Source organism: Quercus lobata, chromosome 10 (genome assembly GCF_001633185.2).
Source record: "Quercus lobata isolate SW786 chromosome 10, ValleyOak3.0 Primary Assembly, whole genome shotgun sequence".
NCBI classification, from domain to species: Eukaryota; Viridiplantae; Streptophyta; class Magnoliopsida; order Fagales; family Fagaceae; genus Quercus; species Quercus lobata.
In genome coordinates, this window is record NC_044913.1 from 14,567,648 (window position 1) to 14,587,040 (window position 19,393).

The window sequence follows — 19,393 nt, forward strand, 5'->3', positions numbered from 1 at the left end:
TTGAGTGTGAATGTGCGAGACTATACAGGAATGTAGACTCCCCACTTTTGCTGGGTTCACAGATTTCGTGCACTAGGCTTATGAGAGATGGACATCTATGAAAGCTAGTGCCTTGGAAGCTATTCTAATGATCTGCCAAACAATCATTCTGAAGATTAGTGTGCTAATGTTTTAGTGCAAAATGCTAAGCAGCTTGACAATTGTCACGAAGGCATTAAATTTGATATAATATGAATTTACGAGCCACTACTAGATAGTTGTTTGTTATGATATTCGGAAGCTCTACTCTTTCTTAGTCTTTTGAATACAATTTAGGATTTCTTTATGTAATATTGAAGTCTTCTTGCATGCTCATGGAATGTTTACTCAGTGATGGTTCTTACCTTTGAGTGTTGCGGTTTTATATTTTCTTTCTTTATCATTTACTTTATATAAACTTATAAATGTTGATTTAATTTAGATTGCTCATCTGTTTATATCTATATCTGATTTAGGATCGGGCCAGTGAAATATATAAGAAAGTAGAAGATCAAAAACCTCTTAGAGGACGAAATCAAGAAGCAATTGTGGCTGCTTGCCTCTACATTGCTTGCCGACAAGAAAACAAGCCTCGGACTGTGAAAGGCAAATGGCATATCTTTCATAATATTTTAGTTGATTTTTATCTGTTTACATAAGAACCTAATTTTTGTGGATTTTATGTAGAAATTTGTTCTGTTGTCAACGGGGCCACACAGAAAGAAATTGGCAGGGCAAGAGAGTTCATTCTAAAACACCTGGAGCTAGAGCTGGGTCAATCTGTGGAAATGGGAACTATACATGCTGTGGACTATATGGTTAGCTGTTGTTCTCGCTCTCTCTCTCTTCCCCCTGGTTCTCCTTCATCTGAATTAGTGGCTTATTATCAGTTGCATGTGTTGTGTCCTCAAAGATTTCTTTTTGTGAAAGATGTGCCTATGCATTATTTAGTATTTATGTTCCATGGTCAATTTGTAGAGACGTTTTTGTTCCAATCTTGGAATGACCAATCAAGAAGTCAAGGCTGCCCAAGAAATTGTTCAGAAATCTGAAGAGCTTGACATAAGGTTTGTTCTGGGTTTTTTCTTATAAATGTTCTAGTATAACTCAAAGTTCTAATTTGGCAGAGTTTGGTCCTTTCTTGTAGGTTGTTCTAATATTCTGTGCGGGAAGATATCCTTCACTTGAGGATTTTAGATTGTATATAAGTCTAGTAATGGCATATTACTGCCACCTGTCATTTTAGTAGCTGATACCCACTGTAATGGCCTTTTGGTAATTCAGGCTTCACAAATGCCTGTATGATAAATAACAGGTAGCTGATTATTAACATGAATGATAAATAAGACCCATTGGGGTGGGTGCATAACTTACCGATAAAAAAATAATTATAATGGACTAAATGTGCTTGGGAAAATTAGATTATAACTGCTTAATGGGGACTATTTTTTTATGAGTCATATAGCCACTTACGTGACATGCTCTTCTTGACTTTTTTGATCACATGGATTTACATGTTTGTGTGCTTTAAAAGAATTTTTAAAAAAAAAAAAAAAAAAACACTGTTATGCATAACTTACTGATAAAAAAATAATGATAATGGACTAAATGTGCTTGAGAAAATTAGATTATCTGCTTAATGGGGACTATTTTTTTATGAGTCATATAGCCACTTACATGGCATGCTCTACTCCCTTTCTTGACTTTCTTGGTCACATGGATTTACATGTTTGTGTGCTTTAAAAGAATTATTTTTAATAAAAAAACACTGTTTAGTAGTTTTCACGTGGCTTCAGTTTAGATCTCTTGTTGATTTGGACCAGTGATTTTTAGTTTGTTTTTGGGTTTAAATTTTGTGCTACACTCCTGCAGGAGACTTCTCACATGTTTCTTATTCTAATTATATGAAGCATCGTATATTGTTTCTTCAAATTTTGAACAAATGTTGTTTACTCTTTTACATCTGCAGGAGGAGCCCGATATCAATTGCAGCAGCTGTTATATACATTGTAACTCAACTATCAAATGAGAAAAAGGCACTCAAAGGTCAGAAAATTGTGATTCATATTAGTCTTTGGCTTTCTATAGGCAATATTAATGTCCTGTGACTGCAGATATCTCACTTGCTACTAGAGTGGCTGAAGGAACAATCAAGAATTCTTATAAGGATCTTTATCCTCATATCTCACGGCTAATTCCTAGCTGGTTTGCCAAGGAGGGTGATCTCAAGAATCTGTGCAAGTCCTAAACATGGATAAGTCTTATAGCCATGCTAAATTGCAGCAGCTGGGTACTGGGTTTTTCATTTGGAGATGAAAGTTTTCAGTAGTATTTTTACTCCCCCTCTTCTTTCATGTATAGATGGATAGCCTTTTCCCCGAATCTCTTCTTACCCGAGTCAGCAGCAAGCATTAAAGCATTATTGGACCGTTTTCTGTGGTCCATGCATTTAGTTTTCTGAGGTTCATGCATTTAGTTTTCTTTACCAATATTTTCTTGCTTCTTTTAACAATGGTCCATACTTTGCACCAAAATCATTATTTATAGTTTGGTCTTTAACTAGTTAAGTCTTTGCTTTGGGCTGGCATCCCATTATGTCTAAAATAACATTTTCGGCGGCCCAAGAAAGTTGATGGAAATATTCTAGTTAGGACTTTGGATGCAAAGACAATCCATATTATTATTAGTCAGGTTAGTGATACTGTAAGTGTCAAAAAGCAGAATCTGTCTTGGATGTATTATTAATGCGATCATTGTAAATGATTACATATATTTTCCATGTAGTAGTTTGATCAGAAGTTGTAACCTTTTAGTGCTCATTAGCTTTGAATTTGATCAGTGTAAAGTTCAAGTTGCAGTGCTAGTAATTCCTTGGTTATATACCAGTGGAAAACTATAAATAAATAAAAATCCTTCTTTATATGGCTAAGACTATGGGGGAAAGGGTCTAGAGGTAAATTTTTTGTCATAACTCTGGCATGGTTAACTTTAAGTGATGGGTTTATATGAAAGTGATAAACGATTATTGTTTGGTCCATACTATGCAACACAACCATTTATAGTTTGGTCTTTAACTGGTTAAGTGTTTGTTTTGGGCTAGCATCCATTATGTCTAAAATAACATATTCTTTGGCCCAAGAAAGTTGATGGAAAGATGCCAGTTAGGACTTTGGATGCAAAGACAATCCGTATAATTATTAGTCAGGTTAGTGATACTGTAAAAGTGTTTTTTTTTTTGAGAAACAAACTAACTACTAAACACACACGTGCATACTTAATTACACTTTCTCACTAAGGTCAAACACATTACTTAACTCAAAGTACTACCACAAAAAGGCCTAATCCAGAGTACCACTATTGTGAGTGTCAAAAAGTAGAATCTGTCTTGGATGTATTAATGCGATCATTGTAAATGATTACATATATTTTCCATGTAGTAGTTTAATCAGAAATTGTGACCTTTTAATGCTTATTAGCATTGAATTTGATCAGTGGAAAGTCCAAGTTGCAGTGCTAGTAATTCCTTGGTTATATTTATATACTAGTGGAAAACTATAAAAGTATAAAATATATATATATATATATATCCTTCTTTATATGGCTAACTTCTGTGGTCGACTTTAAGTGATGAGTTTATATGAAAGTGATAGACACTTACAGTCGACCGTGTCAAAATTGTGGTCCCAGAAGAATTGATATTTTGGAGATATTGCCCTTTAAAATCTGGGTGAGGACAACACCTTCTTTTGTCTTGTATGTTGCTTATTGCACTAGGTGTTTTGACTCCTTTGAGAACCATTGCCCATTGGGCGTGCCCAAGTTGCCAACTCACGGTATTGTCGTCTCTTGGTGAAAGGAAAAATATTTTCAAATTTGGTGATTTTCCTCTCTGGCAGTACTTGGGGGTGTTTGGTCTGAATACTAATTATACAAATAGATCGTGTCTCAACCCCGGGGCCTGCGTTCCAAGTAGGGGCCATCCTGTGAACTTGGTTTGTGGATATGGAAGTCCCAGCCTCTTGATATTAGATTGTAGCTTTGACTGACTTTTCTTTTTCTTCTTCTTCTGTCCGTTTTACATGTGAGATATTTCATTGCTCTTTGCCCACTCTGAATTCTAGGTGGGATTTTTTTTCTTCTTGTACTGTTGTTGGAATCATAGCCATCTCCACCATACTATGTGCTGTGGCTTCTTATCTTGTTAATAATAGTATAGAGATTGTTCCCTTTCGAAAATTATTGGTAGTCCGGAACTATACCCCGTCCTTCTCACGAAGGGGTGGGTTCTACCCCTCTATGAGAGGAAGGGGGTATAGTAAAAGTACCCAATAACAGTCCGTTCTTTTTAGTTTTCTAATATTTACTGTTTTTTTTTCTCTCTCTTAGCATTTTTATGATTCTCTATTCTTTTCTTATCTCATCACTATGGGAGCTATTTCATTAAAAATGTCAAAAGTCTTTTACTTTGTCCAGCCCCGACTTGTGCCTCTCTCATCCTTGGTGTCTCCCCTGTTCTCAAATAGGGGATGGAATGAGGACGAGGCATCCATGATCTGATTCTATCATGCACATTGTCACCCCTAGATCAAGGTTATGCCATTTCCTCCTTTTCAAGCATCTTTTCTTCTTGATAAACTAGTAAAATCAAATGCAAACTTCAGTACTTAACCCAAAAATAATAGGTGCAAAGATGGAAGGGCCCCATTTTTCAACTTCCAGAGGCGTGCTTTCTGCCCCAATCATTTTTCTGAGTTTATAACGTTGTTTTATAGGTAATGGGTTTTGGATCAATTAGTTTCTCATCTATCCTTAATTGAGGATTAGAGGGTGGGGTTTGAGAATTGAGATTCAATTGGGTACTTAGTTTATACTTGCCTAAAAAAAAAAAGTGCTAGGCATCCAATGTTCTTGTGACGCCCTTAACTATTCTTTTCTTTTTCCCTTTTTGTCAAGTGAAAAAGAAGATTAGTGGATTTTCTTGTGATTTCTTAAGCTTTTTTGCTTTATGAATGAAGTGGATAAGATTTATAGGAGTATATTCTCTCAAACTCTCATTAGACAAAAGTTTAAAATGTTTGTTACACTTATATTGTTTTACTTATACGTACACAATTTTGGCAATTGTGGAAATTGTGTTCAAAACACGATTTCAATTATTATTTATATCTTTGAAAAAGTAAGGGTGTCTTGAAATCATGGTGCGCGCACACGCACCTGCTCACAATTTTGAAAATTGTGTTCAAAACACGATTTCAATTATAATTTATAATTTCAAGAAAGTAAAAATGTTTTGAAATCGTGGTGCGCACACACTTTACATATCAGTGTGTAATTAACAACCTCAAAAAATAAAATTTTAGTCTAGAAGATAGAGCAGGTTCTGATGTACTCAAGTCTCAAGTTGCATTGCATTTAAACTCCTTACTAATTTTTCTGGCTTATCCACTAACTACAGCTCTCAACATTTCTGAGATTTCATGTCCTACGAAAACAATTTGCTTGGTTTTTTTTGGAGTTACGACGGCAACATAATTAAAATACAAATGCAAATCATAATCGTTTAAATTTAATCGGTCCTACATGCTTATATGTTACCAAAAAGAACTATTTATGCCACACGACATAACCTGCATTGAAGTTAGCTAGACTTCTTTCAAAACTGATTGAGGTGTTAACTGTTTATATTTGCTTGATTGGAGTAGCAAAAAAAAAATCGCAATTAAAATGGAAAGGAAAACATTTTCCCAACTTTCATCCATGTTTGCCCAAAATTTGTGAAAACTGATTGATTGTTTGTCCCCAATAAATATTAGCTCTTTCTTTCACGTTACTCCCTGACCCAGTTGATCTTAGAAGAAGAGAAAGGGAAAGGGGGGCCGTGGACAGTCCATATGGTCCATACTTTTGAAAATGACGCAATAACCTTCCAGGAAAAATCAGTTCCTGTGTCACTTTCCATGTACTTAGAAAAGCTCTATTGGCCACGTGAAGTGACATGACTGGCTTCTTTGTCTTTTCAACGCAGAAAGTGACCAACTCACACTGTTTATAATGGTTGTCTGCAGTGGCCAGTGGCCACGTATTTTACTGATACTTTAATGGAAAAGTGTTTTCCATAGCTAGGAAAGTGACAAAAGAAAATTATTATAATTATAAATTTATAAAATGGATACAAAGAGGGGGGACCAGTTTTAATAGTCAGTTCAGATAGAACATATTTGGACAGCTTTTATGAAAGGGTAACCCCCATTTGCAACAGTCTTTCGGCCTAAGTTGGATCTTGGAAATCTTGGAATCATGTTACATTTTAGTCGGCATAAAACATTTGCTTTTATAAAAAGTCAAGATTGGAATTGGATAGTTGCAATTCCAGGTATCAGACAATAAATTACATATTTTCTTATAAATAATTTATAATATTTTTATATTTTAATTTCTTTTTTAAATTACTCTCTTCTTTTTTTCATCTTTTGAGAAATAATATTATTAAGCCAGTTTGGATAGCGTTGGTGCTTGCGTTTTCATTTTTTTATTTTTATTTTTTAATTGAGAAGCGTTCCATCATGTATTGGCAGTGGATTTCATGTACTGTACACGGAACTCATTACCTCTTTGACAACCAATGACTTCATAGGAATGTGTCATATCAGTGGGTCTCGTGCATTATTCATAAGACTCAGAAACTTTTTTTTTTTAGCAATTTTTTTCATTAAAAATGGATCCCATGATACTATTCACATATTTAAAAATTATTTTACTACAGTATTTTCAGTTTTCAGCAAAATAAGTGGTATCCAAACGCACCTTAAATAAGTTTTTAATATATTTTTTACTACTATTAACAAATTTTTTTAAGAGATTTTTTTTTTTAAAGATTCTTTTAATTTTTGTTATTTTCATGTAGACATTTGTGTGTGTGTGTATATATATATATATATATAAATTACAAGTAAAATAAACGCTATCTACTCTAACTAATATAAAATAAAGTTTAAAAAGGTAGAATAATAGAAGTTAATTTATCAAAGGTATTATTATAACTTTACTTAGCAAATATAATTACTCTATAGCCTTAACTTTCACCAATAATGATAGATTCTCTTCAAATCGGATTATAATAGAATTTTTCCCATCAATTATGTAAAGTACATATAACAAAAAATGTTTTGTTTCATCATTTATTTAATTCAATAAGTCTTGGGGAACAAGATTTTTCACAATTGCTAATATAGCGTGTTTTGACATTGGTATATAATAAAATTGATGTTGATAGAGAGCATGCACATTTAAAAGTAATGTCGCTGTAATCATTTCTTGCAATCTTAGTAAGTTATAGTATAAATATAATATTATACTATAACTTTATTTATTTATATTTATACTATCTATAAGAGGACTCTCTTTCTTGGACTGGACTTTTATGTAGTTTATAAATATCTCTAAACCTTACCTTTAACCAGGAAAAAACTTGAGGACAATTCGATAAAAATATATCTCAAACTCCACTTAAAATGCCTACAAAATAGGACACTCTCTTACTAATCCATAACTCCAAAACAAACTTATCCATTTTTTTTTAAAGAAAGAAAGAAAGGGCTATATATATTATACTATGAGATAAAATTTATAGATCCCTCTTCCATTTGCAGGTCTTAGACAATTGCTTAAATGCCCAAATAGAAAAGCCATTTAATTTCAAGCATGGAAGGGAATAACTTTACAAAAGAAAACCTTAACATAAAGGAATTCCCCGTTCTTTTTTAAACTAAATTTTGGTGTAAATTATTATACAAACTTGTTCCATAGCCATAACAACAATGATATATAGGCTTTGAGGATAGAAATTCCTCTTTGGTAGGATGAGGGGATATTTCGATTTCAGTCTGTCTATGGACACATTCAAACTCATACCTAATTTCATAATATGCTTGGATATTGATTTATGATTAGATTTTAGCACTTACACCACAGGTACTTGCTAGGAAAAAAAAATTTAGATACACCAATTACAAAATGACATTTAAGCATGTTGTGAATTTGGATGTATCTCTAACATTATTCTTTTTTGGTTCAACCGTTTTTTTAATTGTCTTCTACCTCAGTTGACAACTAGCACTAGTGAGCTTTGTGCTAACTATTTGATAAACTAAACCAACACGTATGGTGGTGTTTGCCACTTGCAACCACAGCAAAGAACCTAACATGTATGTGAATAAGGAAGAGCTCTTATTGCTATGAATGCTGTGATTCCACAAACAAATTATTAAAATACTTCAATAGCAAAGCAATAAATTGTCATGAAACTCCCATAAAAAAAAAAAAAAAAAAAAAAAATTTGTCATGAAACTAACGTGTCTAATTATATTTTTTTTAAAAAGGCATGACTAACTTTTTTTAACTTTTGCCTATTTGGCTTTCTCAAAAAAAAGAAAAAGCTTTTACCTATTAGCAAGAGGCATGAAATGACTTCATGGATTCTTGGTGTCACAATAATATCTTGCTTTCCCAGGAAAAATTCTTCTGTATCATGAATACAGACACCTTTGTTACAAACTTACAATCAATCGGTTTCAAAAAAAAAAACTTACAATCAATCACAAAATATATGTAAGACATGCTCTGACGTGTTTAAGTTTAATTTTTCTTATGTGCAATTATAAGCTTGCAAGTGGCAGCATAATGAACTTTTTTATTTTATAATTATCCATCTCAAAAAATACCAATTTTCAAATCTCTATTCTATGGAAAATTGACTAGGCCTAAAAGATCAAACATAAAATAAAAGATTAATAGACAACCACTGTCGTCCAAACTTTGTCTTCTCTGTCAATAAACATCACCAGAATTCTGACCCTATCATTATGCCTTTAAAGCTTTAATCCAATCCAAACTCACTATGCCCCATTTCCTGGCTTGTGCCCACTCTCTCGTGCGCATGACCACTTTCTATGATTTGGACCACTGTCCACGTTGTCCTTCCATTCATATTGATCCATAAAATTATGGTGGCACTATTATGAGTTCTATTTAAATTGTTTATCCTATTAAATTATAAATTATAAATCTAGTTGATAATCCGTACAGATGTTAGATAATTGTAATAGTTAGGATTAAAAGAACTCATAATTTTATCATTGGAACACATAAAACTTCAATACTTTTGAACGAGATACTTTAAACTCCATACTTTCGTTAACTTATCCAAAAAAACCCCAAACAAAACCCACCCTCATATATAAAATTCACATACTCAATGTGAGTTTCAGTTAATTTAACCAATAAAATCTCTGATAGTTGAATAAAAGATATGGAGTTCAATTCTTAAATACACCAAAAATCGAATAGTATCTTGGTTTGATAATAAATAGCACAATCATCAAAAGCTTATACATAGTTTACAAATATTAGGATTAATGATTAATAAGATAAACAATTAACATACTTGAAACACTTAAAAGTTTTGTCAATTATTTGGTAAATATTCATTTTGTTTACTAACACACTTGAAACACTTAAGATTTTTGTCAATTATTTGGTAAATATTTATTCTGTTTACCTTGAAATGCTTTAATTTTATTTTATAAGAAATAGAAGGTAGTCTATAGATTTATTTGTTTGATTAGTTTTTGTTCCCTTCGTCTATTTTATTTGTTGAATAAGAGATATGAGGTTTAATTCCGATGTACACCAAAAACCGATTAATATCTTAGTCTGATGATAATGATAAAGAGTACAATCATCAGAAACTTATACATAGTTTCAAATATCAGAATTAATGATTAATAAGATAAACAATCAACATACTTGAAACACTTAAAAGTTTTGTCAATTATTTCGTAAATATTCATTTTGTTTACTAAAATACTTGAAACACTTAAAATTTTTGTCAATTATTTGGTAAATATTTATTTTGTTTACCTTGAAATGCTTTAACTTTATAAGAAACAGAAGGTAGTCTACAGATTTATTTGTGTGATTAGTTTTTGTTCCCTTCGTCTATTTTATTTGTTGAGTACTTTATTTTTTACCATGCCAAAATACTTGTCAAGTTTTAAAATTCAATAGTTGTGGGTTTTAGTTATAATTAATAAAGTCTCTTGTTGTCAAATAGGAGATCTAGAGTTTGAATTCTACCTATATAAAAATTCAATTAGTATCTTGGCTCAATGATAGAGACAATTTGTATCGTCAAGCTTGTCACTAGCAAAGAAAGAGATGGCCAATTACATTGATATTGTTCTAGGGTATAAAGCCTAATGACAAAGACCACCAACAAACATACCTCGAGCCATCAAACTTGTCACGCATTGGTGGTGTGGAGAGAGAGAGAGCCTGGTTAATGCATAAAAGAAAACCCGGTTTAGTAATAAAAATTACTTTTAAAATAATTAATAATATTAAAAATTACTTAAAAATAAATCTACATTATTTTGTATGGAATTTTGATAAATACAATATAATTTTAAATCTACAACATTCACTCTATGGTGATTACTCTTTATCACCATGTTAAGACACCAATTAATATGAGTGAAATTTGAACCCTAGATTTCTTATTCGACGATAAGAGACTTGACTAGTGTAACTAACTGGAATCTACCATTAATTTTGTATTAAATTAATGGTAATTTGTTTAACGTAATGGGGAGCAACACGACAAGTAAACTTTAAGACAAATTTGAAAATATTAAAAAAAAAAAAAAAGGGCGGGGGGTGGGGTGAAAACAAAAATTCACCTAAATTTAAAGGACGAAGTTTGAATTTTGTCAAATATAAAACTCAACTGTCTAGTGCATAGAACGGATTGGCAGCCAGTTAATTATAAAAGAAAAGATGAAGAAGTGCACCTTACAATGCTCCCATATAATCGCATTTTATTTTATTTTTGGGTTGGGATGAATCCACATAGTAGCTGAAAGGCACAAAGAAAGGATGTGATTCAGCTTGAGTGGTACTTAATAAAAGGACCAATGTAGAAGTTCTTACCCACACGATTCAGCTATTTGTCCCAGATGTAACATCCATCGAATTCAATTGTGAAACGATTACAAAATTTTATATATATATATATATATATGGACAAAATTTAGGTACAGTAATTTAGGTGCTGTTCCTTATGTTCCACTCTTAAGATTCAGTCATATGACTACTTAACTAAAATATACACTTCCATCGCATGAGAAAAAATCCATATGGCAGAATCTTAAGAAGGGAACCTAAGGAACAATACCTAAGTATTGTACCTAAGTCTTGCTCTCTATATATAAAGGAAAATTATTGAATACTCCAGGAGTACCATAAATGCACACTCCCTCATCTCACATAAATTGTAAGTCCCACCATAAATTTAATTAGTGGAACTCATAGTTATGTGAGAGGTGGTACACATTTATGGTATTCCGAGAGTACTCAATAATTATCCTATAGATGAACCTTAAATGTAATAATTTAAGTTTATGCTATGTGACACATTCTTTTAAATTCTATTCATTTAGCCTTTAAGTCAAATTTTAAGTTAATGAAATGTGCCAATGGAATAAATGCATATATTAATTATCTATAAATATGCATTGATTATATATGTAAAATAATTTATATGGTTATTTTTAATGATTTGATATTTTCAAAATTGCACAATTGAATTACACATTTTATTGTCCTTAACATATATATCAAATTTTGTGTTAATTAGATACTATTTATCATTTGATCAAGTATTTTACAAATAAAATAATTGTTAATCTTTGATCATCTTAATATTTTGAAAGTATAGAAAATATAAAGAGGAAGTATAATATATAAGAAAATGATATATAGTATCTAATTTTTTTCAAGAATTGTTGTATCTCTATATAAAATATAAATAAAAATAAAAATCCTTACAAGTTTGTGCTATCTCACTCTATTTGGGGGTTGGATTACGGCCATATTTTGGACATTTTGACACTTCTTTTCAAAAAGAAAAGAAAAAAAGTTGGGACACCCATGCAAAGGTATGCCAAAAACATATGATACATATATATATATATATATATATTGAATACCAGTACGTGAGATATACATATGCATGACAAATAAACTAGTTTATTAATTATATATTTGTTTGAGCAGAGGCCGATTTTTCTTAAATCAAGTCTCTTTTAATGTTGATTACAAGTGATTCGAAGTGATGCTTCAAAATGAAGTTGTGGTTAGAAGTGGAATCTAACTCTGTAGATTAGTGAAGGGGTTCAGAAATGCCTTGCTTAAGGGGGCCTTTATATGTAACCACACAATTGTACCTCAAAGTAACAATTGATAAAAAAAAAAAAAAAAAAAAAAAAAAAAAAAAAAAAAAAAAAAAAGGTAATTGAAATTTGAAGCTACTAAGTGCTAAGATCTAGGTCTAAGTTATTTTTCCAATGCCATTTGTGGGGCCCAAATGATTTATGGGCCAGGCGCATCTACCCGGGGAGAATCCAAAGGCCCAAGCCGAGAAAGGCTATGGCCCAAGCTCGACAAAATAGCCTATGGATACCGCCGAGGACAGCTCAGTCCTCGGCAGACCCAAAGTCCCCCCTGAAAGAAGGGTAGAAACGGCATAGGATTGAAATTTGGAAGAAAGATCTAAAATATCCGAGGAAAGTTGCCCTTACTGTCATTCAATGCTCTGAACCTGACAGAGCCGCATTCTTTGGCTTTTACAACCACCCCCAACGACTTTGAATATGGGCTTATGGGTCCGAGAGGTCTGCAATCCGGCCCAAACTCTATTTGGGCCCAGGGCCCGTGTCGAGGAGGTATCTTGCCGAAGACGAATGATCAATGGCCGAGGTAGCAAGGGGAACGGCTGAGAACTTACCCTGTCCTCGGCATTCCAGAGCTTCAATGGGAAGACCAACACCATGGTGTAGGCAATCCCCAAACAGCCCCCTCAAGGGGATGTGAACGGAATGGGGCCCATAGGGAAGCAGGGTGTGAAATTGAACTAAGGAAAATGCGTCCCCTCTTCAGTAAATGCACCTGCCAATACCCAGAGATGATTAATGAGAAAAGACGTTTGGACGGTGTAAACTTCGATCCATGCAACTAATAGAAAGTTAGACGGGACAGTTGATGGGATGGATACAGAAATAAGCTCCTGCCTGACCTACAAGTGGAGGGTCAGGATCAGCTAAGACGGACTATATAATAAAAAGGAAGGTGCACCAACAAGGGGGCTGGGAAAAATGGCCAAAAACCAGAGCCTCCCAGCCCACCTCCAGGAGAAAGACTCCAGGGGTGAAGGAAAACTCAGCCTTGTATGAACACCACGAAAAACCCACCGCCTGTCGATCAAGGCCTAGCCTTTCAAACCCACGCTCTACAAATAATATTGTTAGGGCCTCTTCACGTGCGAACCCGACACTGTTACGGTCCGCCACGAATCGTGTCCTTACACCATTGTATCTCAAACAAATTAATTCAAAGTAAACTAATTAGAAGCCTAACTAATTCAAAGGTTCATAGTAAATGAATCAAAGCCTAGACTATCACACTAACATCAAACTGAAACATATTTTAGATCAAATGAGACTAAGAACTAATACTTGAATCAAACTTAAGTAAATGTGATTAAACTGAATTACAAAGTTACAAGAATAAATTCGTTACAAAGCCCTATGAACTATAAGAAGACCACCAAGGAACTAGATTACAAATGATCCTAGAAATAATCTCAATAAGTTCTCTAAATTGTTTGTGGTGCCTTTCTTTGAGAATTGAGCCTTTTATTTGTACTTGAGGATTTAACAATTATTGTTGGTTACTTCCTCCATGTGTTGTTTTCTCATCAAGTTTGAAGAACACTCATTGAATTGGTAAAAAAAATGCTTATACTCTTAAAAATGCTTATAACTCCTAAACTTGCTTCGAATTTTACTGAAACTAGTCGCAGACCCACGCGATGCATGGGATTAGATAATTATATTTTAGTTATGGTATAATATATAGAATTTGTTCTCTAAATTTTATGGAAAATAATTTGTTCTCCCAAAAACTTAAACAATTTCTAAAATCATTTTTCATTTATTTATCTCAAAAAATATATCATCATTTTATTATATGGATTTATTTGATTGATATTATTCATTTTTTAAGCGGTCCATATTTTGGTAAATTATGTTATTGTGCGTTATATTTTCCTATTTTGTTTTTCTTGTACAACTAAATTGTTTGAGTTTCAAATATATTATTCAAAATTTTCATTCTCTTAAAAAGAGATTATTATATTTATAATTTTTCTTATCGTAGGAGTAGTTTCGAACTATTGATTGAGTTTGTTTACTAATAAAGATACATGAAATTGGAACTACATATTTCTTAAACATTCTTAAGAGACTATACCATATTATAAATTTAATATTTAAAATAATATGTAGGAAAAAAGTAGACTTTATGTTTGAAATTGAACACTTCACCTATCGAAATGAAAGAAAATAATATGTATATCATAAAGAGAACATGATCTAATTTTTTTTTTTTTTTTTGACTACATACACTTTTATTTATTAAAATTTAATTTCCTTTAACTAGATCTTCATATTGCATTTTTGTTACTATGCTTTTGTTGAGCCTTTTCATCCGTCATATCATTGGCCATATCATTATTCTTTTTAGTATTTATTTTTTACTTTTAATTTTTTGAAAATATTAAATATATAAATATATTGGCTTTACAAATTCATCTTAGGCAATTTTAACTTTACATATTCATTTACTTTAATTTTGATATTATAACTAAATAATAAATCAACAAAAAATAAAAATAAAAATATTGTCTGTACATATTCATCTTGGGCGGTTTTATTTTAATAGTTGATAGACACATTCAAATACATAGTCAATATTGTATTTTGATATAAATTCAAAATCTCACTTCCAAAATAACTAAGTATTATGTCAAAAAAAATCAAACAAAACCTAAAAGAGGGAGAGCGAAGACTTGTGACGGAAAATTTAAAAAATCAAACACACTACCAAATCGTATTAACCCAAAATACTATATTATAAAAAATACAATGATTCATCAACCTAAAGTAAAGTTGTAAAAAATAATATATATATATATATATATAGAGAGAGAGAGAGAGAGAGAGAGAGTAATCACCTTTTTCGAGAAAGAAATAGAAAATAAAATGAGAAAAAGAAGCATCAAATAAAAAATATAGTCATAAGTCAAACACCAAATTATCCAAGCCATAATATGTAATAGAATAACAGTATATTCTTGTAAACTATATTTATATGCAATAAAACAACATTTAACAATTATAGAAAAGAAAAAAAGATAATAACTTAAAATCCCAAAACCAAATTGCAACCCAAAGTAAATTTCTAAAGAACACATAAATACATCAATCTAAAGTAGAGATACAAAAAATAAAAAATTCACACAAAAATAAAACATGAGTGAGAAAGAGAGTAATAACCTTTTTCATGTGAGAAAATATGTATATAATGGGATAGAAAATGTCATATTTATAGTAATAGAATGAGGATAAGAAGAGTCAAAATAAAAGGAAGAAGAAAAGATAGATAAAGAGTGACATTAAAATTAAGAGTAGTGGAGAGATGAAAATGTAAAAGAAAAGTTATGGTTGGAAGTAGTGGAGAAAAAATGAGAAATAGGCAAATGATGTGGCCGCTAATATGGCTCAATAGGAGCATAACAATAATAAATATTATACTTCAGCTTTTAAATGTATATAGATATAGATGACACTATTTGTCTTTTATTGTAAGTGTTGCTTAATGGCACATGTTTATGGCTGCCAACAATGTTAATGCATTATATTCCAAAAAGACCATTTTAAATATTGTATGCTTTAATTATAAAGTTAATGTATGGAGTATACAGTATAGTAATGCATTCTTCTCTGTTGAGGTTCTTAATAGAATTAGGGCTCAAACTATAAATTCATTGGTATTGGTGTTTTTTACTGTGTTTGATATGTGAGATACAAATGGATCCGAGGAAAAGCAAATAATCATGAGATATTCTCGGATCATGGCCCATTAGCACAGAGTAAATGAAGGGTCGTCCGAGGAGTACATCCTCCTTGGACTTAATGAATAGGGTTCAAAATATATAATCCAACAATTAAAATGACCTTTCGGGAAGTTTCAAATGACATAGATGTACTTCGTGGACACATGAGAAGGAAGAAAATCTGAAAATATCTAAGAGAAGGTTGTCACCACCACATTAAATGCACTGCAACTACTTTTCTGGCCGCATTTATGTGGAGAAGACCTCTGAATAGTGTTTCCTTGGCTACTGCAACTCACAGAGAGTTAAAGAGGGTGTTTGATAGGACAAGTACTTAAGTAGAGTTTCAAATGATCAACAAGTGGAGGGTAAAGATTATTCAAAGGAGAATATATAAGGTGAAGGACTCTTTCATGGGAGGGGGATCGAAAAGGAAGAAAAAAAGAGAGAGAAGATAATAGTCTAAACCATTCTGATATTTTAGAGTGATCATCATATACAGATTTAACCTCCTCGGACTGAAAGCCTATTGATATCAGCATCCTTGGTTCGTGTTTGATCGTCATACAATTCATTACTAGCCGTTGTCCAATTCATTAGGACCTAATTTTTTGACCCATTCTCTACAAATTCATTGTATTGGGCTCATTGGACCAAGACTCCATACATTTTGGGATTGGGTCTCAAATTGTGACCCTACAAAAGCTATTACAGTTTTTTACTACCCTATCATTTTCCTATTAGAGTTTTTTACCCATCATTTACAAAGAATTAGAGCATTTACATAAGTTTGTCTAAAAATTTTCGTCTATTTTAGTTTAAAAACCTACTTTTTCTATTTTTCGCAAACACTTTACAAAAAAACCCACATTAGATTATTTATTATACACTCTATTTTCTTTAAATAATAATTTTTTATTTTTTATTTCACTTACCAACATACATAAACATTAATGAGAGTCAAGGCAAAAGAGAGAGAGAGAGAGAGAGTATTAAAATAGAAAGTTACTATTTATATTTATATGATTACTGTAGTAATAATGTATATGTACAATGTTATAAATGAACCGGCCGTGTGGTAGTTTATTTTAGCAAAACTGTGAAAGACTACAAATTTTTTTTCCCTATTTTGCAATGTCTAGCTGAGTGCTTTTGGAAACAGAATTTGGACGGTGTGAAGCATGTGACCCAACCTCATAAAGATGAAACCCAGAACCAAAAAACGTGAATACTTGAATGATATTGAACCAAGTAAATAAGATGAAAAAGTTAATGTATAAAACGGTGTCATTAATGTCCTAAACCTTCTTTTTAATACTACAAATAGGTGTCATTAAGCTTTTAAGCCTAGTCCATCCTCATTCCTACCCTACCTGTGTTCACACCTACTTTATATGAGTGAAACACAGAGCCCAATAAAAATATGGTCCTCCAAATTCCATTAGCCTAAATGAAAAGCTCATAACCCAAAAACTGAACATGAAAAGTCCCATAATGTTTCCAGCAACCATGACTGAGATGTTTACAACTATGGGTTCTACCTTAGCTAGTTTTATGTTTGTATGGGCAATCATTCGCCAATACTGTCCATATGAGCTTCGTCGTTTCTTTGAAAAATATACACAACAAATCACAGGTTACTTCTATCCTTACATAAGGATTTCTTTCCATGAGTTTGCAGGAGATAGGCTTAAGCGTAGTGACGCCTATTCAGCTGTTGAGGCATATCTTAGTGCTAACTCTTCCAAGAGTGCTAAAAAGCTCAAAGCTGAGATGGGTAGAGATAGTAGAAAATTGGTGCTGAGCATGGATGAGTATGAGAGGGTTACTGATGATTTTCGTGGTGTTAAGGTTTGGTGGTTGTTAAGCAAGTCAGTGTCAGCAGCAAGGCAGAATTCATATTATCCTGAACAAGAGAAGAGGTTCTACAAGCTCACATTTCATAAGAAGCACCGTGATATTATCACTGAGAAATACTTGGAGCATGTTGTGAGTGAAGGGAAGGAGATTAGGGTGAGGAATAGGCAAAGGAAGCTGTATACTAACAGTCCTGGTTACAAGTGGCCAAGTTACAAGCAAACTATGTGGAGTCATATTGTGTTTGAGCACCCAGCAAGCTTTGAAACTTTGGCTATGGACCCAGAGAAGAAGGAGGAGATTATAGAAGATTTGAGAACTTTTAGCAAGAGTAAGGACTACTATGCAAAGATTGGGAAGGCTTGGAAGAGGGGTTATTTACTATATGGCCCACCAGGGACTGGAAAGTCTACAATGATTGCAGCAATGGCAAATTTGTTGAACTATGATATCTATGATCTTGAGCTCACAGCAGTGAAGGACAACACAGAGTTGAGGAAGCTTTTGATTGAGACAACTAGTAAGTCTATTATTGTGATAGAGGATATTGATTGTTCACTTGATCTTACAGGTCAGAGGAAGAAGAAATCAGAGAAATCTTCAGACGATGAGAATGACAAGATGAGTAAAGAAATTGCTAAGAAGGAAGCAAAGGAAGAGAATGGTAGCAAAGTCACTCTTTCAGGGCTTTTGAATTTCATTGATGGGCTGTGGTCTGCTTGTGGGGGAGAGAGGTTGATTGTTTTTACTACTAATTATGTGGAGAAGCTGGATCCTGCACTCATAAGAAGGGGTAGAATGGACAAGCATATTGAGCTGTCTTACTGTACTTTTGAGGCATTCAAGGTGCTTGCAAAGAACTACTTGAGTCTTGAAATGCATCCCATGTTTGATACAATTCAGACGTTAATAGGAGAGACCAAGATCACGCCTGCTGATGTTGCCGAGAACCTTATGCCCAAGTCCTCACTGGATGATGCAGAGAAATGTCTATCAAGCCTAATACAAGCTCTTGAGGAAGCGAAGGAAGAGGCAGCAAAGGAAGAAGCAGCAAAGAAGGAAAAGGCAGCAGAGAAAGAAAAGGAAGCAAAGGAAGAGGCAGCAAAGAAAGAGAAAGAAGCAAAGGAGGAGGCAGCAGAGAAGGAAGAGGCCGCAAAGGAAGAGGCAGCAAAGAAGGAAAATGCAGCAAGGAAGAAAGCTGGAATAAAAGAGAATGGCCCAACCAAGGAAGATGCTTTTCAGTCTCAAGTTGACAAAGAAACTGAAAATGTATTGTGAGTTAGCGATGCCACCATGTTTTTTGAAATAACTACTATAAATTTCTTCAGGCAAGGGTCATAGTGACATGTTGTTCACTTGTAGAAATTACAAATATATCTGTGTGCAAATACTTCATGCAGAATCCTGTTCTATCAATGTATAAGAGCAAAAGCAGTAACATAAGCACTTTTTTATATTGGCATCATTAACCCATTAAGGAATTCATCAAACATGTTCAAAGAATGAAAA

General features: G+C 32.8%; 2 protein-coding genes across 2 annotated transcripts; both read left to right on the plus strand.

The window, feature by feature from the left end:
- The first annotated feature begins 181 nt into the window (after positions 1 to 181).
- LOC115964377 (transcription initiation factor IIB-2-like) lies at positions 182 to 2,580 on the plus strand. The gene is made up of 6 exons (XM_031083702.1): positions 182 to 211; positions 495 to 624; positions 706 to 836; positions 997 to 1,085; positions 1,988 to 2,064; positions 2,133 to 2,580. The coding sequence occupies exons 1-6, from the start codon at positions 182 to 184 to the stop codon at positions 2,264 to 2,266; spliced, it is 591 nt and encodes a 196-aa protein (XP_030939562.1). The 3' UTR covers positions 2,267 to 2,580.
- Positions 2,581 to 17,385: 14,805 nt separating this feature from the next.
- On the plus strand, positions 17,386 to 19,338 carry LOC115963041 (AAA-ATPase ASD, mitochondrial-like). The gene has a single exon (XM_031081926.1). It carries the CDS (start codon positions 17,507 to 17,509, stop codon positions 19,160 to 19,162), a length of 1,656 nt encoding a protein of 551 aa, XP_030937786.1. The 5' UTR covers positions 17,386 to 17,506; the 3' UTR covers positions 19,163 to 19,338.
- The last annotated feature ends 55 nt before the right edge of the window (positions 19,339 to 19,393 follow it).